A 27,764-nucleotide genomic window follows, 5' to 3' on the forward strand; every position below is an offset into this window, starting at 1 on the left:
ATCTAAATTTGCTTAACTGTTTTACTGTACACTGTATTCAAATTTAATTTTTGCAGATTTTTCTTGTTTACTTGTACTGTGGAGCTTTTCTCCCCAGGCCTCCACTGAAAAGGGGCTTTTGCTCAAACAGACTATCCCGGTTAACAAATGTCAAATAAAGTTTCAGCCAGTGCTTGAAAGTCTACAGGGGACAGGTGCAGGCTATCCTTGGCAAAGCAATGCTGTCTGCTGACCATGCGTTCCAATGCTGACAAATACTGAATCCCCTTCGAATGGTACCAGAAACTCAAGACAACTAAAATAAATCTTTTGTTAATATTGTGGCAACATCCTTGGTGAAGGTAATGTGCTGCTCAATGGTAGGTTCACACCAGCCTGGGAAACGGATCGCTAATGTCTCCCATACATTCTAGGGAGATGCATCTCAGATCATTTTAGGATGGAATTATACTGGTACCTGCAGTGAAGTGACTTGAGTGCCTGTGCCCATAACTTGGATCCTGGTTCCACATAAGCAAACATTACTGCTTCCCTGTTCAGTCTGGTTACAGGGGCATTAGTGTCTCTTACAATGGAGTCCCCTATGTCTACAGTCCTAGGAAGTGCATGCTTGCTTTCTGGGCTTTGTATTTGGGGGCTCCACTGAGTGTGGCTACATGTAGGTGTTGCTTTTAAGTGCTTTTAGGCTTGCGGAGGATAATATCTGCTGATGAGTGGTCTAGGAGGTCGTTGTTTAGGAAGATTGCATTTAATTGCATCAGCATACATTTGTCTGTGTGTTGCGTGCATAGTTTTGACAATCTGATGTGTGCTTGTAGGCAAAAGTTTAGCCTTCAGTGAAATTGTGTATGTACATCTCGTGCATACTCTTTCAGCAAACCTGAGAATTGCTACACTGTCAAGATACCTATATCCAACAAGCTGACTGCAGAAAAGTTAGGAAACTGCATAGCCATGTTGTCCAGTACTCCAGTTGTTGGACTACAAGGGTGTGGCATATGGGAGTTAAAAGGCTATTAAGGTGTTTGGGGGGGGGGGTGGAGACAGGCAAGGCTAGAAAATACTAAACTCTACTAAATGTAATGGTACTGCTGCAAAGTAGCAATTCTAAGCTCGTCAGTGTGCAAGGTGTTTGGTCTATACTTAACTGCTTCACACAGTTACTGCATTATGGGCAGTTCTATAGGTAAAATTTGCTTTTACTTGTCAGCATCTGTACAGGGCAATGGCACAGTGAGCAGCTCTGCATAAACTCACCAAATTTATACCAGCACTGAAAAGCCAATAAAATGATTACACTTAACACTTTTGTGCATGTTTCACAACTGAGAGAGACGAGGAAAACACCCACTGTCACTAGATGAATAGGAGTCCTCCTAATGTAAAAATACAGTAAGTGTCCCCTAAGCTCAATGCTACTGCAAACTGAAGGAAAGGCAATTCAAGACATCAACAGCAGTGTACTTTAAACAGCTTATAAAAGCATGACTAATAAAAAGTACTTGGCTTTGGCAGAAGGGCGCCAGATGAAAAACTTCTGAGGCACACGCAAGAACTCTTAGTGTTTGAGCTCTGTGGAAATGAGCCAAGAGACGTTCAACCATGCCAAATTTATAGACACTTAAAAACAAGGTAAACAGACTAATGTGCCCGCTGGCAAATAAAATGAATATACTCGGGGCTCTCTCGTGTTTCCAAGTTCAGAGAGACCAGGCTAGCAACTAGATGGAAAAATCTTCAATCTCCTTGATGCAAATACACAGAAGAGAGCTTGCTGGAGTGCAACAATACACTTTACCCAATAACTAGCTACATAACAAATTCAGTGCAAGTAAAATCAACAGACAATGATTGGCAAAATGCATTTTTTTTTCAAAATAAGCACAAGGAAAGGCAAATTATTGCAAAATATAAACAGTAATGTAGAATGGGAGGAGCTTTCAAAGGTCAATTTACAGTAACATAAGACAGGATGGACATACCTGCTTAAAGGTGGGGGGAAGACTGTTCTGAACAGTCACATACTTTTATGCCCATCTCTCAATTACTACCTCAGTATGTGCAGGGAAACATATGGGAATAAAGAAAACTCTCTCCAAAGAGCCTGGATGACAGACTGTTGTTGTACAGAAGTGGTGTTAGCTCCGATAATTAGTAGACATGGGAGAAGAAAAGGTGAAGCAAAAGACAACCAGGGTGCCTACTTAAACTGGCAAACTGAAAAAAAAAGTGGATTCTGGGGTTAGGTTCACTTACACAGCCAAAGCATAACAGCACAAGAGTCTGCACTAAAAGAATGCACCTCCAAATGACTGCCAAATTCAGACTAATGGAAAAAAACTACCAAGACTTATCAAAGAGAACTTTACAGAGTTTTGTTACCTTTAGAAAGCCCAATGTACTACATGTACACTAACGTCTTATCACTTCACACTAACTAGTCTAGTCAAATTCAAAAAGCAAAAATTCCATACAGAGAAAACAAATCACAGGTAAGTACAGCAACAAAGTATTCAAAACAAAGTTGATAGTCTTTATTTTTAACTGACTTTATTTCCAGTTTGTGGTGAAAAGAGCCATTATTTTAATTAAATACTTAATAAAGAAAGCAAAAAAGTATTTACAAATTCACTTTAACAGTAATCAATTTAATCTTTCTCTGCTGATAATTACAAGCACCGCGTCAAGTCCGGGAACTCTATAAATACAGGAGAGCGATAAAAGTATGTGCATATGCACATTAATTCTGCATTCCAATAAATTGAATGCAGTGGAGAATCATGGCATTACATTAGAATATCAGAAAAAAGAAAAAACATATTTACAGAACTGTCCTAAAATAGCTCCTTATATTAAAAGAAACTTCTAGGAACTGTACTGTTACTTTGCATTTTACTTTCTGATTGAAATTTAATTTTTCAAGTTTTAATGATTAAAAAAATAAAATAAATCAAAAAAAACAAAAACAAAACAAAAATACAGGTTTGTTCCACGCTTCAATGCGCAAACCTTTCGACACGGGAAGGTACTTGGGCCTGGGTGAAGAGTCTCCCTAACAAAACACACAAGTGCAGAAAGGCATTCTATTGCCTCAAGCTTGTAAACTTGTGTGTGATGGGGGATCATTCCAGCACCCTCACACATACATCCACACACACGATGAGACAGAAGGAAAAGAGACAACCTCCCCCTTATGCATGAAAACACAAACTTCAGGCAGTAAGTTGAGGAAGGCAAGACTTCACACATCCCCAGATGTACGATGAACGGTTAAGGGCAAATGGAAGTAGGGAATTCCTGGAACACACAAGCACACACATACGTCAATATATATGAATATATATTATATATATGTATCTATATACTCAACAAATGTTCTATAAATACATACATATATTTAACTATATATACACATATATATATATATGTATATTTACGTACGTTTACATCTTGCAGCACACAAGGAAAAAGCAATAAAGGAGAAGCCAAAACAGAGTATTGGATCCTCCCAATTTCCACACTGGTGCTTTCCACCTCCATAATTTGGCCCCTCTTATAAAAACACTACAAACTGCTTACACCTAGCTATATAACCTAGATAAATAAAGTGGGCTTATGCCCTTAGCTCTGTATTATATTTTATTAGACATGGACTTTAATTTTAATAAAAAAGGATAAAATTGAATACTCCTCCATTTCACTCAAACTGCATACCTGGCTGTATTACAGCCTCCAGCAGTACTGTTTTACACTCAGATGCAGCCCAATCTTCAATTACTCTCAATGACCACTCGCTGTTCATGCAGTCTTTCTTTTATTTCAGAATGTCCTCTTGAAACACAAAACCAAAGCAAACAAATGATTCTTTATGTTATCCTGATTCGTCTTCAGCTTCCCGTAACCATGTAAAGAATGCAGTGACAGATTTTAGTGCTACTCCTTTACCCTGCTGCTCAGCTTGATCTTTGCTCGATTCCCATTTATAAAATGCGTCCTCTTTGATGACATCTTCATCATATAAGGCATCAAAGAACATGCGTAGCAAATCTAAAATGAAAACAGATGTACAACGTCAAAATACTACACATCTGGTGGAGTGTCATTATAAAAATCAGATCCTTCAGCTGGTCATTCTATGACAGCAAGTACAGCTAGTCACAAAGCTCATTATGGTGAAGTATGAAACAGAAAGCTTTCACAAAAGTGCATCAAAATGTGATCTATTTACCTGATCAGTAGAAGGGTGAACACTAAAATTACTATGTAAAGCACTTCATCACTGATGGGATTTAGCTGCAGGTGGACATCCATCCAGTCAGACTTCTAGTGCACGAGATGCTCAGACAGCAAAGGATACAAGCAGAAGACAAGCAAAAAAGAATACTTTACATAACATTTAGCTCTTTCTGGGTTAAACAGGGATAGACAGTGCTGACAGAGTGGCATTTCATTATTGGTCTGAGGGGAATTTAAACGATACAGCTAAAGATAAAAATCTTTTCCTACTCAGCCTGTGAAAGACAGCCATATCCTTAAAAGTATTCAGGAAGAAAAAGCACCCAAAAATCCAGTAATTTAAGGTATTTTTGGGAAGGAGGGAACTTCTATTACAGCAGTGATCTCTCTAGTCAAACGTTACTGCCAAGCCTACCATACAACTGTACAGCTCAGTTTTAGGATCACTGGTACAACACAACTGACTATCAAAACAGGCCTAAGGTGGGGGAATGCCTAGAAAAAAGTACAGTTGTGTACCTACCATAAATATAGATGTTAGAGTGTATTCACTGTTGCAGTCATTACTCTTGGGTTATCCTGCTGGCAGGCTACCTGCAGTCGGCCAGAAGTCCAAAGTCTAGGTCCAGCGTCGGTTGCTGTCGCCTCCTCCCTGACGTCAGTGCGCCATGGGTATAAAAGATGCAGCAGATGCCATTTTCTTCAGTTTTTCTTGCCCCAGATGTCAGGTGCCCCCAAAAAGGTAGGCTACAAAATTATGCCAATAATTATGCATGCAGTAAAATAAACACTTACTTCATCTATAAGCAAATACACCACATAGGTTGTATAAAACAGAGAAGTATAGGTAAGTCCCAGCAAAGAAAAGGGGGATGATGGGTGGGTAACCTGGACTGCAACAGTGAATACACTTGAACATCTACATTTACGGTAGGTACACAACTGTACTATGTTCATCGTGTTTCACTGTTGCAGTCATTACTCTTGGGTTGAATCCCAAAGCTGAGGTTGGTTGGCTGGGCCTAAACAGGATTACGAGAGGCTATAAGGCCTTGCAGAACTGCAGTGGCGAAGCCTGCTCTGGATTTAGAGTAGAGAGGTAAATGGTAGTGCTTTGTACAAGTGTGCACTGAACTCCAAGTTGCAGCCTCTAAGATGTCTTTAGTTGGTACTCCTCTGAGAAAGGCTGCTGAAGTGACTGCTGCCCTGGTAGAATGAGGCCTAATGCCCTTGGGCACTGATTTGCCATGTTGTGAGTAGCAGAAACGAATGCAGTGGCCTATCCATTTTGAAACAGTCTGTTTTGAGATCGGCTTTCCTTGAGATCCTGCAGCATATGCCACTAAAAGTTGCTCAGTTTTTCTGAGAGCTGTAGTGCTGACCATGTAGAAGCGTAGTTGTCTGTGTATGTCCAAGGAATGCAGAAGTCTCTCACCCTTGTTCTGTGGGTTTGGATAAAAGGTAGGCCAAATGAATGGTTTGGTTAAGGGCCACACTTGACACTACCTTAGGCATAAATGTTGGATTCATCCTTAGAGAAAACCTGTCTGGATGGAAAATGATGAAAGGTTCCACAGCCATGATTGCCTGTAACTCTGAAACTTGTCTTGCAGAGGTTATTGCTAGGAGCAGAGCTGTTTTCCAAGATAAAAATTTTATATCAGCTGTATTGGCTGGCTCAAAAGGAGTCAGTGTGAGTTTTTCCAAGATGTAATTGAGGTCCCATGCAGGTATTGGGGCTCTCCTTGGAGGTCTTATGTTTTTGGCCCCTCTGAGGTACTGCCTTAGTAATAGATGGGGAAAAAAATACGAGGTTCCATATTGTAATGAGCTGAAATGGCAGAGGCAAGAATTTTAATTGATGAAAAGGATAGGCCCTTGTCCAGCATCTCAGTTAGGTATTGTTAAATCTGAGGAATATTTGGAACAGATTTGTCAATTCCTTGTGCCTGGCTCCAAGCACAGAATCTTTTCCATTTTTCTGCATAAGATTTTCTGGTACTGGGCCTTCTGGCCTCCAAAATAACATCCATCACTGCTTTAGAAAGAGGAGTGTTTTGAATGGTTACATTATCCGCCATGCTGCCAGATTTAGGGTCCTGAGTTGGCTGTGCAGAATCTGATTGTTTCGCTGGGTCAGTAAGTGAGGAATTAGAGGCAATGTCCAGGCTGGGCCTTGAGACAAGCTTTTTAGGATTGGGTACCAGTGCTGGCGTGGCCAGACTGGGGCAATCAGAATCATTCTTGGCTTCTCTTGTCTGACCTTTAGGAGTACCTTGGGGAGGAGAGGCAGAGGAGGAAAGGCATATACTGTTATGAGTTTTCCAGCTGAATGACCGAGCATCCACTTTCCATGCTTGCCTGTGATAAGTCCTTGTGCAGAATTCCTGTAGTTGGCAGTTGTGAGGGGAGGCAAATAGATCTATGTCTGGGCATCCCCATTCCTTTATCATGCTGAAGACTTGTGGATCCAGTTTCCACTCGTGGGGATCTTTTAGTTATGTACTCACCATAACTTCAGATGTTTGGGATCCATCTCGCCTACATTCTGAATGATGGGTTCGGAGCCGATCCCTCGGCTCCGACTCGGCACGCTTATGCCAAAGAGCGAAGTCTCTTATTGGCTGAGCTTACTATATCCCAGGATGCACCACCACCAGTCCCCCAGATCTAGTTTGTCCGCATACATGCACACATGCATACCCTGCTTATATAACATCGTCAGATGAAACAAGATAAAAACAGTGGAGCTCAAAACCGTTCAATCTCTTCTGATCTGCAAGGCAGGGGAAGGAGGGTGGTATCAGGAATGTGCGAGATGGATCCCAAACATCTGAAGTTATGGTGAGTACATAACTAAAAGATGTTATGTGATCCTATCTCGCCTACATTCTGAATGATGGGACAGCGCCCTAGCACCTGAATCCTGGGTGGCTCACTGGAAAACACTCCTGAGTACCGTGGAACCAAATGATGCTCGTCCTTTAGATGCCACATCCAATTTGTAGTGGGAAATGAAAGTGTGCGGGTTAGACCAAGTAGCCGCAGCACAAATTTCCGATATAGCGAGCTTGGAATGAAAGGCTATAGAAGTAGCCATAGCTCTGGTAGAATGAGCTTTGATAGATGATGTAAGTTGTTTATTCGAAGAAGAGTAGGCCTGAGTTATGCAATCTCTGATCCATTTTGAGATAGTAGCTTTTGTGATGGTTTGGCCCAATTTATTATCTGAGAAGGACACAAACAACTGCTCTGACTTACGAAGTTGCTGAGTCCTGTCTAAATAGAAGCGTAATTGCCTGTGAACATCCAATTTATGGAGAGTGTATTCAGCTTCATTAGAGAATTTTGGAAAGAAAACTGGTAGCTCTAGAGATTGTTGAAGACAGAAACTAGAACAGACTTTTGGGACAAAGGATGGATTAGGCCTAAGTGATACTCTATCCTTGTGGAAAATCAAGTACGGTGGTTTAATAGACAGGGCTTGAAGCTCTGAGACTCTTCTTGCAGAGGTAATAGCCACTAAGAATGCCGTTTTCCAAGACAGATATTTTAATTCGCATGTAGCAGCCGGTTCAAAAGGGGGAGATGTTAATGCACGAAGCACCAAATCAAGATCCCACGGAGGTGCAGGATGAAAAACTGGTGGTCTTAACAAACTGGCACCTTTAATGAACGTTTTGCATAGTCTGCTGCTCATCAAAGGAGGATCCGTGGATTCATGGAATTTAGATATAGCAGCTAATTGGACTTTAATAGTTGAGACAGAAGATCCCTGATTAAACAGGGATGTTAAGAATTTCAAAACCTCTGGGACAGGAGCAGTGATAGGGTCTAAGCCCTTGAGTTGAGCCCAGATAGCAAACCTCTTCCACTTACTGAGGTACAATTTGTTAGTGGTGGGTTTGTGGGCAAGATAAAATGTGAACAACTTCCGGGTCTAGTGTGTGCCTTCTAACTAAAGTTGGAAGTGGAGGAACCAAGCTGTTAATCTTAGAGATTGAAGGACTGATGCCAATGTCCCGACTGATGGATTAGCAAATCCGGGATCAGGTCTAAGGTCCACGGATCGTCCACTGCATGCTTTTTCAGGTAAGGAAACCATATCTGACGAGGCCAGTATGGGGCAATCAGAATCATTGAAGACCCCAGTTGAGAAGCTTTTTGAATAACTTTTGGAAGGAGTGGAATTGGGGGAAAAGCATAAAGTAGCCCTGTTGGCCAAGGTTGTGCTAGAGCATCCATGGCTGGTCCTCCCTGATGTGGAATCAAGGAGAAGAACCTCTGGCACTTGGTGTTTTGTGGAGTTGCAAATAGGTCGCAGCACGGCCCCCATCTCTTGAAAACCTGGGCTGCTACTGTGCAGTTTAGAGACCATTCGTGAGGAGATAGAATTGTCCTGCTTAATTTGTCCGCCAATATATTTGACTTTCCGGGATGTGGGTCGCTACCAAGAAGCGGTTGGTAGCTACCGCCCATTCCCACACTCTCATGGCCTCTCTGCAAAGGGCGATCTGGTCCCACCTTGTTTGTTCAGATACCAAACCACCGACATGTTGTCTGTGTGGATGGCGATGATGCCCTGAGGAAGAAACTTGTGTAAGGCCTGTAAGGACAGAAGTACAGCCCTCATCTCCAACACGTTGATGTGGAGAAGAGCTTCGTCCGGAAGCCAGGAGCCCTGAACTAGCCTGCCCAGACAATGCCCCCCCCACCCTATCTGGGAGGCATCTGTCGTCAGGGTAACCACTGGAGGGAGAACAAAGGGTTTTCCCTGATCCAAGTTGGATGTCTGAAGCCACCAGCGAAGGTCCCTCTTGCATATTTCCGTAATCATGATGTGATGATTGAGGGGAAGATCCTGAAAGGACCATTGAGTTGACAAGAGCCACTGAAGAATCCTCATGTGTAATCTTGCTAGAGGAAATAAAAGAACCGTGGCAGACATTGAGCCTAAGACCTGTAGGACCATCCTGGCTGGGGCTTTGGATCTCGAGATTAGAGCTTGAACTTGGCCCTGTAAAGTTCGGATCCTTTCGGCAGGAAGAAATACGCGCATCAATCTTGAGTCTATCTCTGCTCCTATAAACTTTATGCGTTGAGAGGGCAGCAAGACAGACTTTGACCAATTGAATGTAATCCCTAGGGAAACACCCAGGGAGATGGTGGCTTTGAGGTTGTCCATTAGTAGATGCCTGGTGGTGGCAGTCAGGAGCCAGTCGTCGAGATAGGGAAACACTTGGAATCCAAGACTTCTCAGGTGAGCCGTCACTACTGCCAAACACTTGGTGAACACCCTGGGGCTGTGGTGAGACCAAAGGGCAGAGCACAAAATTGGTAATGACTGACTCCCAGGCTGAAGCGCAGATACCTTCTGGACGCCTGATGTATCGGTATGTGATAATAGGCGTCCTTGAGGTCTATGGAGCACATCCAAACATCCTTCTCCAACAACGGGAGAATGGATTGTAACGTGACCATTCAGAATTTGGATTTCGTGACGGATTGGTTCAGTCTGCTGAGATCCAATATTGGTCTCAGGTCCCCTGTCTTTTTTGGCACTAAAAAGAACCTGGAGTAATTTCCTGATCCGATCTGGTCTGTGGGGACCGATTGGATGACTCCTTTTTCTAGCAGCTTTAAAGCTTCTGCGGCTGCTATTTCCCTTTGACTGGGTGGTGGGTCCGGGATTCTCTTGGACGGCGGGGGTGAGTATTTGAATGGGATGGAGTAACCTCCGGCAATGATCCGAAGCACCCATCTGTCCTGAGTGATTGACTCCCAGGCATTTAGGTGCTTGGCGAAACGACACCCGACTGGCTCGAGCAGCACAGCCGGGCAATCCCTCATGACGTGTGGGAGGCTGAAGAGCCACGAAAGGACTCGCGGTCTCCAGAATTGCGGGCCCTCTGCCGCCTCTGGGACGGCGTCTCCCTGAAAAATTTCCCGCCCTCTGCCTCTGGACGGGGAATCTTCCTGCTGTTGGGAGAAAAACTTGCGAGATTTTCGGAACCACATTTTCCCCCCTCCTTTAGCCTTGGGGTAAGGCCGAAAGGGAGTGGAATAACGGGCACCTACGGCAGATAAAGTTTTTCCCTCTTGCTCACAGCGGGTAAGGGTGTCTTTCACCTTGGGTCCAAACAATGAGGACCCATCAAAGGGAGCGTCGGCGAAGGAAGACTTGAAGGCCTCCGAACTGACACAAGCGGAGCCAGGCTTGTCACGAGAGCCACGCCTGTGCCTGCCGCTCTACCGCCTTCGGCCGCATAGGAAATGAGCCTCATGGAAGAGTTAGAAATTGACGTAAGGATAGCCAACTGAGAGCTAACGGACTGGGCTAGCTGCTCAGGTAGGTTACCGAGAGGAATCTGACAACTCCTTGACCAGATCCCTCTGAAGCCTTGTAAAATGTGCCAAATAGTTCAGAGACCTTAAGGTAAAGGCCGCTGAAGTCAGGGTGCTTCCGCACCTATCCATACTCCTAGACTCCTTATTAGGAGGATGGATAGACGCGTTGAAGCCTCTGCCACGTCCTGTTGTGTAGCAGATGCCACCACCATGGCATCTACAGCCACGCCTTTAGTAAGGAACTCCTTCTCGGGGAGCAGACAAGAATTTATTTGGACGAAGGAACTGGTTCCACGGTGTCTGGATGTTCCCGCCTTCGACAAACTAAATCCAGAAGCTCGTCGAAGGGCGGAGACACCCAGGAGGCGGAGGGCTGAGCCCCAAAGGCCTTGAGGAGCACTGATTCGTCAGCAGAGGGGGGTTTGGATATCCAGCCGCCTCGTTGTTTGAGGATCTCTAAGATGTCTGCAAATGAGACATCATCCGAGGGCGACTGGGGACCCCTCCGCATCATCCATATCAGTGTCCGATGTAATAGACTCGGGGGAGTCCACGTGCTTCCTCTTGCACGATCTCTTCCTTGGGGGTTCCTCTGAGGACAACTCCGAAGAACCCTCAGGAGGAGGGGAACCCCCACTGGGGGTAACCTCAGGCCTCGGGGCTCCGCTGGCTACGGACAGGGGAACTGCCAAAGACCCAGTCTCCACGCCCAGGGAAGGTGCTGGTAAAACCGGAGAGATGGAGGAAGAGGACTTGGCCAAGGCACTCCTCATGGCCCTGAAAGCCGGACCCCCAGAATCCTGGGAGTGTCCGGTCTCCGGAGCCATGATAGTCGACGGAAGTCCCGAGCCGAAGCACCGAGAGGGAGGCTCGGAACCGAAAGCATAGGTCCCAAACATCACCCTCGGGTCCAGCCGAAGAAGTCCAGCGTACCAAACTCGGACCCGAGGCCCGGGTTGGAGTAAGGGTCGGAGCCGACCCTGAGATCTCCACCGGCTCCAACAGCACCTGCTCCACGGAGCCGAAGCAGTCGGAGGAGGAATGGCAATGGGGTGGGCCATGGTCATCGGCTCCGAAGCCAACTGGGTCGGAACGAAACAAATTTTGGAAGACTGGGGACTGGAACAGTCTTTGGAGCACCCTGTCTATATCAGAATCCGACATCCTCGAAGACCGAGAGGAAACAGAACGGGTTCGAGAAGGCCTCTCCATTGGCCCCAAGGGACTAGGGGACCGGCTCCGAGGCGACTCGATGAGAATCGGCGCCGAGGAAATACTCACACCAGATTCCATCGGTGCCGAGGAAGACTTCGGCGCCGAGGAGGAAGTGTCTGAGCGGGCGACCCTTGTCGGCTCCGAGAGCAGTGGAGCCGACGAAGGTGACCCGCCTCTCGATGCCCCAGCCATCGGCTCCGAAGCCAGAGGAGTCGATACTGGTGGCATCGAGGCAGACCGTTCCGACCTCGGCTCCGAAGTCTTTGGAGCCGAAGGAGAGGCCTGCCTAGGTCTCTTGGCAGTCGGATCCGACGGACTGGTCGGAACCGAAGCCCTTTTCTTTTTGGCAGGAGCCGGAGAGGATGCCAAGACTTCTTCAAAAGAGGGTTTAATTAACCCCTTAAGAATCAATTTATTTTTCCTCTCCTGGAGGACCCTTGAGGAAAAAGCGTGACATACGCTGCATGACTCCTGCAAGTGCTTTGCCCCTAGACAATATACACAGAGCAAATGATCATCAGTAACAGACATCTTAAAAGCACATTTCGAACATTTTTTAAAGCCCGAAGGCCTAGGGGTTTGAGACATGATGTTAAACAACTTCTGACAGGAAATTAACTATATAGATATAGATTCGCTTGTGACAAAAAAACCAAGGCTTACAGTAATAGTTTAAAACACAAACCTTAGCTGTAATGACAGGGAACTCTAAACCACTAAGGCTTTAGACCCTGGAAAGTTTACAAAGGTTGACCGGAAAGGCCCTGGATTGTAAGGGGGGCCGAAACAAACTCAACCCAATCACACACAACAAATTTCACAATTCAAACGTACACAAAGGAGCGATAGCCGTTAAAACAGCTTTTGTGATATAAAAGAGCAAAAAACTGACAGAAAAAGTAGTTAGTAAAAGCTACTCAGCCCAGCCAGCTCGAGACCACGTCTTCGCAGGGAAGCGGCAAACGAGATCTGGGGGACTGGTGGTGGTGCATCCTGGGATATAGTAAGCTCAGCCAATAAGAGACTTCGCTCTTTGGCATAAGCGTGCCGAGTCGGAGCCGAGGGATCGGCTCCGAACCCATCATTCAGAATGTAGGCGAGATAGGATCACATAACATCCGTGAGGTTTCTGCTTAGTTCGTCTGCCAGAGTATTGTTCTTTCCTGGCAGGAATTGTGCTTGCAGTTGTAACTTGATAAGTCGATGCTTTCTCCCACAAAATCATGGCTCGTCTGTATAGGGGGGGTAGGAATGTGTGCCTCCCTGCTTGTTTATCTACCACATGACTGTAGTATTGTCCGTCCTTATCAGTAGTTGTTCTGGATGGAGTAGATCCTTTAAAGCAGTCAGGGCATCCTGAACAGCTAGCATCTTTTTTTGATTGATATGTAGATGCACTTGGCTTGTGGACCATGTGCCCTGAATACATTTTCCTGCCATGTGTGCTCACCAGGCATAATCTGATGCATCTGTTGTTATTGACTACCTGGCTGTGGGTAGAGTGAATGGCTGTCCCTTGTTGAGGTGACAGGCATGTACCCACCATCGAAACTCCTGTTGCAGGCAAGGAATGAGGGCAATTAATGCTTCCAGGCTTTGACAATGTTGAGTCCAGACACTTTTTAGGTACCATTGAAGTTTCCTCATATGCAGTCTGGCATACGGAATTAGCAGAATGCAGGATGCCATGAAGCCCAAAGCCTGCAGAATTTTTCTTGCAGATAACTGGGTCTTTGTTGCCAACATTTTGAAGTAAGAAGTTAGTTGCCTTTGTTTGTCTAGCGTGAGATAAGCCATCTGGGCAATTGTATTTAGGCTTGTACCCAGGAATATTAGCACTTGAGAGGGTATTAGTTTTGATTTCTTTTCGTTTACTGTGTACCCTAGGCAAATTAATAATCTTTTTACGAATGCCAGATGCTTTAGTAGAGTGTCCTTGTTCTCTGCTTGTATAAGGCAGTCGTCCAAGTAAGGATATATTTGAATTCCTCTGTCTGCAAAATGCAATTACTGGTGCCAGGCATTTTGTGAAGACCCTGAGCGCAGTAGATAAGCCAAAGGGCAGAGCAGAGAATTGGTAGTGCATTGAACCAGCTATGAATCTGAGGTATCTTCTGCAAGACTGTCTGATTGGGATACGCAGGTATGCCTCTTTTAGGTCCAAAGTTACAAGCCAAGCCTTCTTGCCCAGCATGGGCAGAAGCTGCTGCAGAGTTAACATTTTGAATTTTGGAATGTCCAGAAATGTGTTTAGAAAAGACAGTTGGTCTGGGTACCAAGAACAGTCTTGAGTAAAATCCTTGTCCCTGCTCTTGTTGTGGTACTTGCTGAATGGCCCTCATGTTCATAAGGGACGAAACTTGTTTTTGTGCCTCTGCCCATTGATTGTGTGGCCGGTTTGGCATACCTCTTGCCTTTGGCAGGGTGTGAAAGTGGAACCTGTAGCCCTGGGACACAATATTCAATACCCATTTGTCCTGGGTGATCATTTGCCAATTTTGAAAGAAAAGTGCTAGTTTTCCCCCTAAGGGGGCTGCAAGAAGATAAGTGCTTGGTGCTGGCAGAGGCAAGTCATTGGGACCGTTTCCTGTATGGCTGTGCTTTGTCTTCTCCACTTTTGGAGGTAGAAACGCCCCACTGTTTAGGCCTGTATGAGCCCTGGGGCTGGGATCTGCCTCTGGGATGTCTGTATCTGCCTCTTTGTGGCCTGTCCGACACCGGAAAGGACCAATTCTTTGTAGGCCAGTTCCTGCTAAATCTTGGTGGCTGAACCTGTAAAAATTCCTTTACTGTTTGCATAGATTTCGCTTTGTCCTCCATTTTCTTCAAAACCTCCTCTGCTTTAACAGCAAATAAAGTATCATGCTGTAATGGAGCATCTAATGATTTTGCTTTAACATGATCGAACAGATTTTGTTCCTTTAACCAAGCATGCCTCCTAATGACAGAACCCGTAACTGTGGCCCTGCAGGAGGCCTCCAGAGAATCAAAACCACATTGCAAAGTATGCTTTCCCACTTGTTCAGTTGCATGCAATAAATCCTGCATTTCCTTATTTTCTGCACAATCAGAATTGGCCAACTTTTTCTGTTTCAACAGTGACATTAAGTATTGTTGCTATTTAATCATACGAAATTGACAATTTAAAGCCCTCACAGCTAAAGTAGCAGAAGTGTAAACCTTTTCCCCCCATCTGTCTAGTGCTCTTGAATCCCTGTCCGAAGGGATAGGGTTTTTTGCAGTAGCGGCCTTAACCCCTTTGGGACCTTGAGAAATAGTTTCTGGGTCAGCAGCAGGGTTTTTATAAAGAAATTTATGTGAATTTGGAACCCTGTAGTATCTGTCTGGTTTAACAAGACCTGGAGGTAAGGAGTCTGGATATAGGCCGGACTCTGAAAATACGTCTTCTACAATGTCTAGCACAGGGGGAACAGCAAGAGGTCTGTGCTTAGGAAGTAAAAGAAAATTTCTAAGTCTTTTCTTTGATTCTGAGTAATCTTGGCTCTCCCAGTGGAAGTGATCCCTCATGTTATGCAGGGTTTCCCCAAAAGAATAATCCTCAGGAGGAGAGGCTGAAGGAATGGATTCTTCAGCATCAGAATCCTCACAGGGAGGAAGAGAGTATTCCTGTACAGAAGAGGAGTCAGAGGAAATGGAAACCTGATGTGAAGAGTCATAGCCTGTCTCTTGCCTAGGCCTCTTATCAGGAGGGGGATGGGAACACCTGATCAAGGTAATAAGGTCTTCGGCCATTTTGAGCATCTGTTTCTTAGGCATGGAAGTTTGTCCTGGAGAATGCTGTACTTATTTCTTCGTCTTTAAAGCTGCTTTAGAAGCTGAAGTAGGCTTTACATATACCTGTGTAGGTCTGAAAACACCCTCAGAAGCCGATGCCTGCTCAGCGGCTCCAGACCCATCTGAGGGAATGATTTCTGAGTGTCCAATACCTTGAGTATCCAGAGGCCTAGCTGGCTCCACGTGGGAGTCATCAGCGGCCTGTGGCCCTGGTAGCGGGCGTCAAGGGCTGCGAAAGCTCCTCACTGAGAACCGGCAACAGGGAAGCCTCGTAGTCTGTTTTGGATCTCCGATGCCTGTCCTCCTCTTTTTCCTTGCGTTTTTTTAGAAACTCCGGCCGTCGGCTGTTCAGACGGCATTATACAATTGAATTTTCGGCCAAAGTAATGAAAAGCAAAATCAAACCGAAGCTTAATAGTGCGTTGGTTGAATCTAGCACAAAACCGACAGCTAGCAACGTTATGATCAGGGCCTAGGCAAGGAATACAGTAAGAATGAAAATCCTTATGAAGTATTTGCTTCCCACAAGAAATACAATTGTTAACTTTTTCTGACATTGGTCTGGAGCAAGAAAAAAGTTTCCCCAACGGAGTACTTAGCTTTAATGAAGACTTTGGATCTGAAATTTGTCTGTGAAAATCTCAGGAGTCGGCCGACCGGCACTTGCGAACTGCTTTTGCTTTGGGCACCGCGCAACAAGAAAGATTTAAGAAAATGGCATTGGCTGCATCTTTTATACCCCTGGCGCACTGACGTCAGGGAGGGGGCGACAGCAACCGAAGCCGGACCTAGACTTTGGAATTCTGGCCGACTGCGGGCAGCCTGCCAGCAGGATAACCCAAGAGTAATGACTGCAACAGTGAAACACGAACATCTAAAGCAGCAAAGTCTGCTGCGTTTCTGAAACAAGATTTGCCATGTAATGCATATAACGCATAAAAGTGGTGGGAAAACAAGTACAGGTGGCTGCCTCACAGACAGCAAAAGCTCTGACATTCCTAAACAGTGGGACTGGCATAATGGCCTATGTGCTTACCTCAGACACACGGTAATGGGTCCTCTTCTAATCTGAGAGAAAATGGCTAGGTTTAAAATGTCCCACAAGAGCAGCTAGCCTAGTACTTACCAATGAAGCTGAAGAATGCTACTTGTTAGCAGCTGCTGATCTAGAGGAGAGAGTCTTGACATGTCTTTTCAGTAAGAGTTGAGATGAATGGCCTTGTTCTAAAGATAGCAGTAACATTTGACATGATAAAGGGGAATTTAGTCCTTAAAGGCACTCTATTTTTATGGAACACTGTCGAATTATTTTCTCATACACAGGCCACTACTTCAAAAAGTCTTCTAATATGGGAATTCAATAGAAAACTGTGCTAGGTAGTAAAATGGAGCAAAGAAAAACATTCCCATCTACAAAGCAGAGGTCTCAAGGAGACAGAATTCCTCTTGTGTGTGTCAAATGATGGATCTTTTTCAGGAACAGTTTAAATGAAAAGTTTTCAGTCGGGGGAGCCACAGGTAGGCAAACTTAAAGATGACAGGAAAAAAAAAAAAAAAACTTACATACTCACCATAACATTCCATCTGTGTTGTTCATTTTCATTCTTCCTAAACCTGTGGGTTTCAGATCGGACTCGGATGCTTTCTGAAGTTTTAGGCTCAGAGGCTCAAGCTCCTCCCCTATCCATCATGTCTCATTCCCCTAAATTACTTCAGATCAAGTTTACCATGGACATGTACAGCCTTTAAAGAAAACTTATATGAATATATAAACAGAGATATTAAAATCCTATTCAAAGGAAAAAGAGTGGAGGAGCTCAAACAGGAACAGTGGTTCCTAAAAGCATATCCATCAGGTTTCCCAGAGAAATGGACAGGGGGGTAGGAAGAAGGGAAGGCTGAGAAAGAATGAAAATGGACAACACAGATGGAACGTTATGGTGAATATGTAACTTCTTTATCGGATGTAATTTTCAATCGTTCCTCAACCTGGGGGACAGACTCCCCCAGCTACAGTAATCTCAGGTGGCCCTCATGGAAAGATGTTCTGCAGCACTGCAGAACCAAAGGCAGCTCTATTTCTGGAGGTAATACCTAGCATGCAATGTGAAATACATGTATGAAAGTTAGACCATGATGCAGCTGCAGTAATATCAATAGATACCCTAGACCAAAAGGCTTGGGATGCTGACATGGATCTGGTAGAGTGAGCTTTGACATGTGTGGGCAAAGATATACCCTTTAGATGCATACACAAAAGAAATGCACTCTCAACCATTTGGCTAAAGTCATCTTGCAGACAGGTTTTCCTTTTCTGATACTGGCAAAGGATACAAACAAGTGGTTGGACTTTCTGAATGATTTTGTCCTGTCTAGATAAAAACACAGTTGTCTATGAACTTTTAACATATGAAGGATATACTCTCCCTTGTTTTGAAAATTAGGAAAGAAAACTGGTAGGCTGATGGACTGGTTAATACTGTTCACTGTAGCAACTTTAGGTAAAGAGGGTTGGTACGTATGGTGACTCTCCAAGGAAAATTAAATTAAATACGGAGTTTTGGAAGAGATGGCTTGTAACTCAAACTCTTCTCGCAGAAGTGACAGCAACCAAGGAAACAGTTTTCCATGAAAGGAATTTGAGATCTACTTTAGCTGACTGTCCAAAAGGGGGATGGGACTGGTGCCTGTAGAATCACAGTTGGATCCCAAGGAGGGGTGGGATCCCTGAAAGGAAGGCCAAGTAAGAAGGTACCTCTAAGAAAGGCTTTACACAATTTTAAAGAAGCTAGTGATGAAGAATTTTCTCTGTGATAATTTGAGATGGCTGCCAGTTGTACTTTTACAGTGGAGTAAGTTGCCCCATTTTGGAAGGTAGCAAGAAAATCTAGGACTGCAGGAATGGGAGCAGTAAAGGGATCCAACTGCTTCTGGTAAGCCCATATGGAGAATCTTTTCCATTTGGTCTTATAAATTTTCCTAGTGGATGCTTTGTGGGATGAAATCAAAATCTTTTGGATGGTGGATGAAAGCCCGGAATGTCTAGCCATCAGAAGTGGAGAAACCATGCAGTTAGTTTTAGGCCTGGAAGGTCAGGGTGAATCTGCCCTGATGGGTGGGACAGATCTGGAATTGGTTCCAATGTTCACTGATGGCAGATTCGATGAGAACAAAGGAAGGTGAACCAGACTTGTCAAGGCCAGAAAGCAGCAATGAGGATTAATCTGCTCTTCAACCTCTGTGCTTTCTGAAGAAATCTGGGAATTAGTGGTAGAGGTGGGAATGCGTAAAGTAGACCGGGGGGCCAAACATGAACTACAGCATCTCTTTGGCACGGTCACTAAGAAGGGATCAAGGCAAAGAAGCTGCATTTGTTGTTGTGAGGGGATGCAAAGAGATTGCAGCAGGGCTGACCTAATTTGTGAAAGATCATGTTTGCCATTGATTGCTTTAGAAGCCACTTGTGATGCATCAGTAAAATTCTCCTCAGCCTGTCCGCTAGAATGTTACACTCCTCCGGAATGTGTCGCAATCAGGAAGCAGTTAGTAGAGATTGCCCACTGCTACACTCTCATGGCTTCTCAACACAGGGGATAATCTGGTTCCTCCATGCTTGTTGACGTACCATACAACTGACATTGTCTGTATAGCAAGTCCCTAGAGAAAGAAAGCTGTGTAGGGCTTGAAAAGCTAGGATGACTGCTCTTATCTCTGACACCGATCTGCAGATTCATCTCCTGTGGCTTAAATATGCCTTGGACAGGCCATCCCAAAAAATGCCTCAACCCACTCCAGCTGGGCAGAGTCAACGTGGTGTTTAGGGGGAAGAGAACAGGACAAAGGAACATCTTTGCTCGATATCTGAGAAATGACGCCACCAAAGAAGAGACACTGCACATTCTTGACAGTCTGCTTGGATAGCTTAGAGGGTGCTGGAGTAAGGACCATTGGACCGTTAACATCCACTGCAGAATTCTCATGTGTAGCTGTGCTACAGGTAACATGGTAATTGTGGCAGCCATAAAACCCAATGCTCTGAGCACAAATTTCGCTGGCAGATCCAGTATTGTTACAATCGGTCTGATGTAATCAGAGCAGAAATTCTGTCTGAAGGGAGGAAGACCAGTGTTCTGGAGGTGTCCAGACATGCTCCAATGAAGTCTATTCCTTGAAAAGGGTGCAAATCTGATTTCTGTGAGTTGGTCATGCCTAAGGTTAGGGCTGGGTGTAACAAACAGTCCCTGGCTTGGATGAGTAGATACCTTGTTGGAGCAGTCAGGAGCCAATTGTCCAAGCAAGGAAACACGTGGAATCCCTGCAGTCTCAAGTGTGCTGTAATCTCTGCAGTCTCAAGTGAGCTACGACTACTGTCAAACATTTGAACACCCTGGGGGCTGTGGTGAGGCCAAAATGGAGGACTCACTTGGGTAATGGTTGGCTCCCAGTCTGAAGCAAAGATACCTTCGGGAGTGTCTGTCCCCATTTTGATAGGATAGCACACGTCCTTTAGGTCTATTGAGCACATCCAGTTGTCCATTAGCAGTAGTGATGAGAAGGACTGGACCATGACCACCCTGAACTTTGAGTTTTTTTATTGACTTAGGGATGTCTGGTCCAAAAGTGGCCTCAGATCCAGTCTTTTTTGGTACTAAAAAGAATCTCGAGTAAATTCCTGATCCAATTTGATCTGGAAGGATCTTCTGGGTAACTTTTCTAAAAGCTTTGCAATCTCCAAAGCTGCTAATTCCCTCTGATTGGGTGGAACATTGGGGAGAGATCTCTGGTTTGGAATGTTTTAAAAAAGGGAGAGAGTAGGTTCTGGATATGATCCTTTGCAACCACAGATCGTTTGCGATGGCTAACCCTGCAGGCTTCTGGGTGCATGGATAAGCCCCCCTCCCCCCAAACTGCCTTCACAAGAGGACAGTCTGGCAACATTTCAGGAGAGCTAAAAGTGTCCATCAGAAAAACGACTCAAGACCCTTGATTTTGCGGCCCCCCCTCCGCCAAGTGGGTGCTGTCTACCATTATAATTGTTTCCCCCTCTGCCTCTTGGGGAAAAGTTTACCAGAAACTCCTGAAAAGGACATTGAGACTTCCTGAACCACAATTTACCACAACACGGATTCCTGGAGAAGGAACTTTGTGGGGTAGAAAAACAGATTCTGATAGCAGACAAGGTCCTTCCATCTTTCTCACAGTGGGAAAGTACATCTCTGACTGTGGAGCCAAACACTGACGATCCATCGAAGGGATGCATTGATGAAAGACGCCATGAAAGGTTCCACGAAGTTGCAAAGCCACATCCAGGTATGACGGCTAATGGCAATGTAAGAACTAGCGGCCCTAGAGGTACCCTCTTGCAGCATGGGAAATTAACCTCATGAGCGCATTAGATATTGAGTGTACAGTGGCCATTCTAGAGGAAGAGACCCATCTGTTCATCAGATGGGCTCTGGGACAGAGTTTTCTTTAAATCCCTCTGAAGCCTTGTAAAATGACAGATAGTTTAGCACTCGTAGGTTGAAAGCAACAGAGGCGTAAACTTCTGCCAAATCTGTCCATGGCCCTAGACTCCATGCTAGGTGGATGGACAGTGGAGCTTTCCTGAGCCAGCTCCATTTTGATGGCTGCCGCAGCAACCATGGCATCCAATGGAACTCCTTTAGTTCAAAGTGGTCAGTCTATGGGGGGGCACTAAAGAATTCTATCTACAGTGTCGAGCTCCTTCCAAGTCCTGGCTGATACTAGGTCGACGAGTGCATCAGCAAGGGGGGACACCCAAGATGTAGACTGGCTGAATACAAAAGCCTGCAAGATAATCATTTCCTCAGAGGTAGGGTTTTGGGTAGACCAACCACTTTTTTGGCACAGGATTTCTAAGATGTTTCCAAAGGAGACATCCTCAGGTGGATATCTTAGGAAACCTTCCCCTTCCTTGAAATCAGTGTCTTCCATGATGGATTCTTCTGGAGAATCCAAGTGCCTCCTCCTGCACCTTCTCTTCTAAATTACCTCCTCGGGGAAGAGACATGGGATTCCAAGGATGGAACAGCTAGGCGACTTTGCTGGGGTGGCTGTCCTGGAGGTGGCAGACGTATGATCTTGGACAGTATCCCTGGAGGTAAGGGGTGGATCCGAAAGTATTGGAGCCAAGGATCTACTGGGTAGGAAGAAAACACTCCTCCACCTCGAAGGCAAATAGGCTTATAGACACAAAATACAATCTCTCTTGAGCCGAAGCTGGTGGGGCAGAAAGGATTTGAGCCTCCCCAGCCCTCCACTCTGAAGGGGGAGTCGGTGCAGATGTCTGACACCAAGGGGAAGAAACGGCTCCAAAAACTTTGAAGTCAAAGTCAGCTACACAGAACTGACGGCAAGGCTTCGGCTCAGAGCGCCATTCTGCTCCGACGTGGATGGAGCAGAGCAAGTCAGGGAAGCTGTTGGGAGTTGGAGATAATCACTACCTGCTCTGACACCTTGACTCACCAGGCTTTCAGATCTGAATACTCTGAAGCAGGAGGTCGGATCGGAGAAGGAGCAACAGGCCTGAAATGAAAATGCTGACTCATGAACCCGGTGGGGGACAGAGCTGGTAAAACCCCATCTGAATTTGCGTCTGAAGGAATTGTCTCAGTCTATCCACCTTTGATCCAGAAAGGCTATGGGAGGACATGACAGAAGATGTGGAAGGTGGTCTGGAGGATCTTTTAGGGGATCTGTTCCAAAAGGGAGATCTAGAGGCAGCAGAAATCTGTCCTGGGGAAATAAGAATCTTGGGTCAGAGGAGATTACGCCATAACTCGGGTCCGAAGACTTCAGAGCCAGTGCTCTGGGAGCTTTTTTGTGAGGCTTGTTAGAAGTAGAGGTGAACTTGTACAGGGAACTTTTCCTGTGTTCCAGGACCCCTTTGTGTTTCTTGGGCAGGGGTTTGAACCCCTGAAGTAGAGGAATCTGAAGCTGTGGCAGAAGATGGAAGAAGGCCCTTTAAAATAAGTTTATTCCTGAGGTCAGTCAGAGCATGCTGGTGAAACACCTTGCAAATAGAGCAGGGGATTTCAAGACGCACAGGGCAGAGAAAAATGCACTCCCTGTGGACATCAGATAAGGGAATCTTGTGCACACAGGAAGTGCACATTTTAAAGCCTAATGGCTTATCGGACATTACTAAGAAAGAGAAGAGGAAAGGGAAAGTAAAACCCCTGCAAAGAACATAACAGACCAGTGAATGGCTGCCCCCTCCCCACCATATACATAAATGTAGAAACTCCTAGTTTTCTACAACTAAGACGGGAAAGAGCACACAGCAAAGAAAAATCAGACTCATCTGGAATCCAGAAAAAAAACTCTCTCAACGGAGCTAGAGCACACAGATGATGACTCTTGATATGCCAAATGAGAACAGAGGTAATTTGGGGGAATGAGGCATGATGGGTAGGTGAGGAGGTCGAGCTTTGGAGCCTAAAGCTTTGGAAAGCACAGAGTTGTATTTGAGGGTCAGATACAAAACCCACAGGCCGAGGAAGAATGAAAATGACATCAGATCGTGTTTTTGCAAAGGTGCACACCAACTCTGTCACGCAAGGTTTCCAGGTAACAAGACCTGTTGTACTGAAGCTGCTTTAGGCTGAATATCGTAACAGGCACACTAAAATGACAACACTCTAAACTCTGCAATGTCTACTTCTGTAGTCAGTAGCTTCTTGCAGTACAAGCCATACAACTGGCGGGAAGTGCTCTCCACTATAGGATCAAAGTTCTAGCCTCTAGGCTATTAGTCTGATATTTTTGAGGTATTAAGATAACACTTACCTTGTCTTCAGGAGTATCTAGTGAGAAAAGGTAGGGCAAAGCATACATTAGAGTCCCTTGTTCAATGCAGAAAAACATTCACTACTTGAGTCACTTTTCATGGGTACCTGGTGCAGAATTTTTCACTCACTAAACCAAACTTTTCATGGGTACCTGGTGCAGAATTTTTCACTCACTAAGCCAAGACAGCTCCACCTCTGGAGTCAGAGTACAGTCAACTTGTGAACACCTGTTGGTCCAACATCCACTCACGGTGGTTTTGGAAAGTACTACTTGAACAGACTGCTGAGGCACTTTCCTCTAATGGTAAGCATACAGTTTGCAAGAAGTCCGTTATACTGGATGGCAAGATTCCAAGTCATCACTGCTAATCTGCAAAACTAGAAGAATGTGCTCCCAATGAATGAGTACCACACAACAGTGGTAGTGTGCATACACAGGGCAGACTTTCTGCAGATATTGCTCATTTCTGCCTAAAAAAATCCACTTTCCAAGTAGTTCAGGGTTCCTGTGTGCAATATCCAGGCAGTCTTGTGGACAGCTACTTTTTTATACTATAAAATTCACATACACAGGAATGCACAATTACAAATGTTTGAGCACACTCACTACTGCATCCTTTATCTAAGGGATACCCTTGCCAGCAGGTAGATCGAAGGTCGGCCTTAATTCCACAGCTATACCCACCCCATTAGCTTCTGATTAACTCCCTATTTCTTCTCAGACAAAAGGATGCCAGTGGTTAAGACTGATGTTGGCAGACACCATCTTCATAACATTCATGCTCTGGTTGGGCCATCAGTCTGCTCCAGGCAAAACAGCACAAGTAGACCAAAGGAGGAACACCTCGCCCCTGACAAGCAAGTGTACCCCTGGGGCCTCCAATCTCCCTTTCCTGGGTGCTGAATAAAACCAAAGAGAGGTGGCAAGGCCTGGTAAGGAGATGAGAGGGGAAAGTAATGCACATTGAAATAAACAGGGCCTACCTCAACCAGGGGGTGCCCAGGGTGAAGAGAAAGGGTGGAGAGTGAGAATATAGAACTGCAACAATAAATATGTGCTCAAACATCTACAATTACAGCAATTTCCTAACATAACTGTCCTATGTTCTTAGTACTCCTTTTTGTTGCAGTCCTCATCCACAGATGACTTCCCACAGCATTAGACTAGACCACATAAGATCCTCTAGGGCAAACCTTGCAAGAGAGCAAAGGTTGAACCCTGCCTGGTTATGGACGAAACCCACACATTACAATGCTCTGAACAGGTAGGGAACCGAGGACAAAGTAGTAGTTTTTTATAAATGGCTTCGGTATTACCCCCCCCCCCCCAAAGTGAAACTGTGCTGGCTCGCTTTAGATGAATGTGGTTAAACATGCCCTGGTACCTGGCTTTTCATGGGAAGAAAACCAACACCCCAATACAGTGCACCATCCATTTATAGATAATGCATGCACGTTAACTAGCATCTCCTTCTACACCTTTTGTAAACAAAAAGTTGCTCTGATTCACTCTTCCTTTGTTTTCTGCAAGAAAAATATTGGACTATGCATACCTAATGCATGTAGAGCTTTTTCTTCCCTGTTGCACGGTTCACAGGCTTTCACTACTTTTGAGAGAGGAAATGGTATGAAAGGATACCCTAAATCCTTGTGGAAGACAATAAATTCCTCTTTTTAAATTAGGGTCTGTAATTTCAACATTCTCCTAGCAGATTCAACCACGAAAACAACTATTTGAGAGGGGCAGAAGTAGCCAAGCTTAACTTCCCTAACACACAGATTCCGTGGTGGAACACCTCCATTTTGCTAGGTAAGACTTCCTTATCCTGTTGTTTAGCATCCCTCATATTGTTTTGCACATTCTCTGAAACATGTGCCTGGCAGGGTTGAGGAATAAATCATCCAAGCTGTCAGTCTTATGACAGAAACAGGAGTGCATGAGGGACTTTTTTTTTTTGGTTAAGATGTTCACATGCAGGGGGACATTTCCGACTCTTCTCTAACTAAACTTAAGTAGAGGGGGAAGTCAATGCTTTTGTGGTCACATGGGGGCTACCAGTATGACTTTTGGACTATCCTGCTTGTTCTTCTGCAACACCCCAAGGATAAAAATTACGGGAGGAAAAGCTAACAAACAGATCTTTCTGATTCAGGGAGAAGGCAACTATTTTTCAAGCTGTTCTACAACAGAACCTTTTATATGGCTGTATTCTGGGAAAGTAAGGTGATCTACTTACAGAAATTACAACTGTCATCTAGATCCAGAAAGATTTCCTGGAACCACCACCATTGCTATGGGTCTAGCAAAGATCTGTTTAGCATGTCTACTAAGACATTCCCCTAAGGAGGAATGCAGGCTGTTGTATGCGCCAGACCTGACACGAGTCACCTTCCAGGTCTACACAGATGATATGCTGGATGTAGAAGTTGGTGTCTCACTGCTTGCTAATGTACAAATGTGATGTCTGTAAAGGATATGGAAGGTTTCCTGCATCCACATTTGTTTGGATGTTGTTTAATGCTTAGAACACAGCCATTTCTTTCAAATTTATGTGCTTATTTCATGTGTCTTTGTCCCACATAGCTTGGGTGGTAGGGCTGTGGTATGTCTTAAAGCCGAGGGCAAGTCTGAATAATACTGTTATTGACTATATGGGCTATGCACTTTATGCATGGCTTGAAATACCTGAAAACCAAAATGTCTGGAGGCAAAGTCTGGCTATTTTGTCGTTTCTACACTGCAGTTTTTTTTGGCTTCCTGCATTTACTTAATTTAGTTTTACTGAACGCATTACTTGCTGTCTTGGGGAGAGAGGAATGGGGACTACACTGGCAACAAAAGGCCCTCTGTGGAGTGGATGCCACTATTATTTTGAGACTCTCAGATGTTTACAGATGCTTAATTCATCTTGTGGAAAGTTATTTTTCATCATGACAGGAAGAAAATTGCTACTTTGCCACTCTACCCTGCTGAAATACTACTCAGTGAGGATTCCTGCTGGAAATTTGGTTGTCTTGTCAGCCAGAGGACTTAATCTGCGTTTCACAGCTTGGACTTTACCACAGCTACGAAGATGTCACTGATTGGATATTTTAAAATTGAAGTTGTAAAATCCATAAAGAAGACTGCTCAAGACTTTTACAAAACAGTTTACTGACTCATTTTATAATTTGCAGAAGTTTTCATTAGAAGGATGCGTCACTGCGGACTGCTACAGCTGATAAAAAATGTATCGATATTTAAGACTAGGTTAGCACTGTCATTTTAACCAAACTCTTTTCTATTTGCAACTTTTCTTCACTTAAATTTTAAGCAAGCTACTGTGAATTAATTTACTGATCACCACTCATTTTTTATGAGTATTATTTTGTAAAGAGCACATATCAGGTGGTCTACAATAAAGATGAAGTAGCCTGAGGGGTACCCAAAGTTGAGGTGCACCTACACTTTGCTCTGACAGCTTGCTCTTCACAAAGTAGGACAGAAATGAGGGTTTATAAGAGAGTACAGTTGTGTACACTTACCATAAATGTAGATGTTAGAGTGTATTCACTGTTGCAGTCATACTTGGGTTATCCTGCTAGGTGGTAAGCCCACAGTCGGCCCAACACCAGAGGCTTAGTATTTCTGTCTCGGTTGCTGTCACTCCAGGACTAACGTCAGGTCGTCGGTGGTATAAAATCAGGCAGTTGACACCATTACATCAGTTTTTCTTGCCCCAACTGTCAGGAGCCCCCAAATAGGGAGCTAAGATTATGGTGGAAGAACACCACCAGTAGAAAGTAAATACCAAAAAGTCCCTGTAAGGAGAGAGGGAAGGGGGATGGAGGGAGAGAAACCAGGACTGCAACAGTGAATACACTTGAACATCTACATTTATGGTAAGTGCATATAACTGTAGTATGTTTTTCGTGTTTCACTGTTTCAGGTATCACACGTGGTTCCCAAAGCTGAAGAAACGGGTGGAGGCAGTCAAGAAGACTGGAGGGCTGGCTAGGATGCCCTTTAAGACTGCGGTGGCAAAGCCTGCCCTGGATTTGGAAAAGATAAGCAGGTGGTAAATCTTGGTGATGGTCTGAACAGAAGTCCATGTTGCAGCCTCCAGGATGTCCCTGGTGGGGACCCCTCTGAGAAAAGCTGCAGAGGTGGAGGTTGCCCTGGTGGAATGTGTCTTGACTCCCTTTGGGAGGGCAGTTTCCTGTGCTGTCTGTAGCAGAAATGGATGCAGTCTGTATCCATCTGGAGACTGACTGATTGGATATGGCTTTGCCCTCTGCCCCTGCTGCACAGATGACTAGCAATTGGTCAGTTTTTCTAAAAGATTTAGTCCTATCCAGATATAATATGAACTGTCT

The 27,764-nt window shown here is 44.8% G+C and overlaps 1 protein-coding gene across 1 annotated transcript in view; it reads right to left on the reverse strand.

Moving 5' to 3' along the window:
• Nucleotides 1-2,533: 2,533 nt before the first annotated feature.
• Nucleotides 2,534-27,764, reverse strand: part of EIF4G1 (eukaryotic translation initiation factor 4 gamma 1) — a 162,401-nt gene continuing 137,170 nt past the window's right edge. Inside the window, exon 3 of the mRNA XM_044070410.1 lies at nucleotides 2,534-4,047. Coding sequence (XP_043926345.1) covers nucleotides 3,872-4,047 — 176 coding nt within the window. The 3' untranslated portion in view covers nucleotides 2,534-3,871. The remainder of the gene's footprint in view (nucleotides 4,048-27,764) is intronic.

The sequence above is a fragment of the Protopterus annectens genome, chromosome 4.part1 (assembly GCF_019279795.1).
Source record: "Protopterus annectens isolate FY-2018-M chromosome 4.part1, PAN1.0, whole genome shotgun sequence".
Classification (NCBI taxonomy): domain Eukaryota; kingdom Metazoa; phylum Chordata; order Ceratodontiformes; family Protopteridae; genus Protopterus; species Protopterus annectens.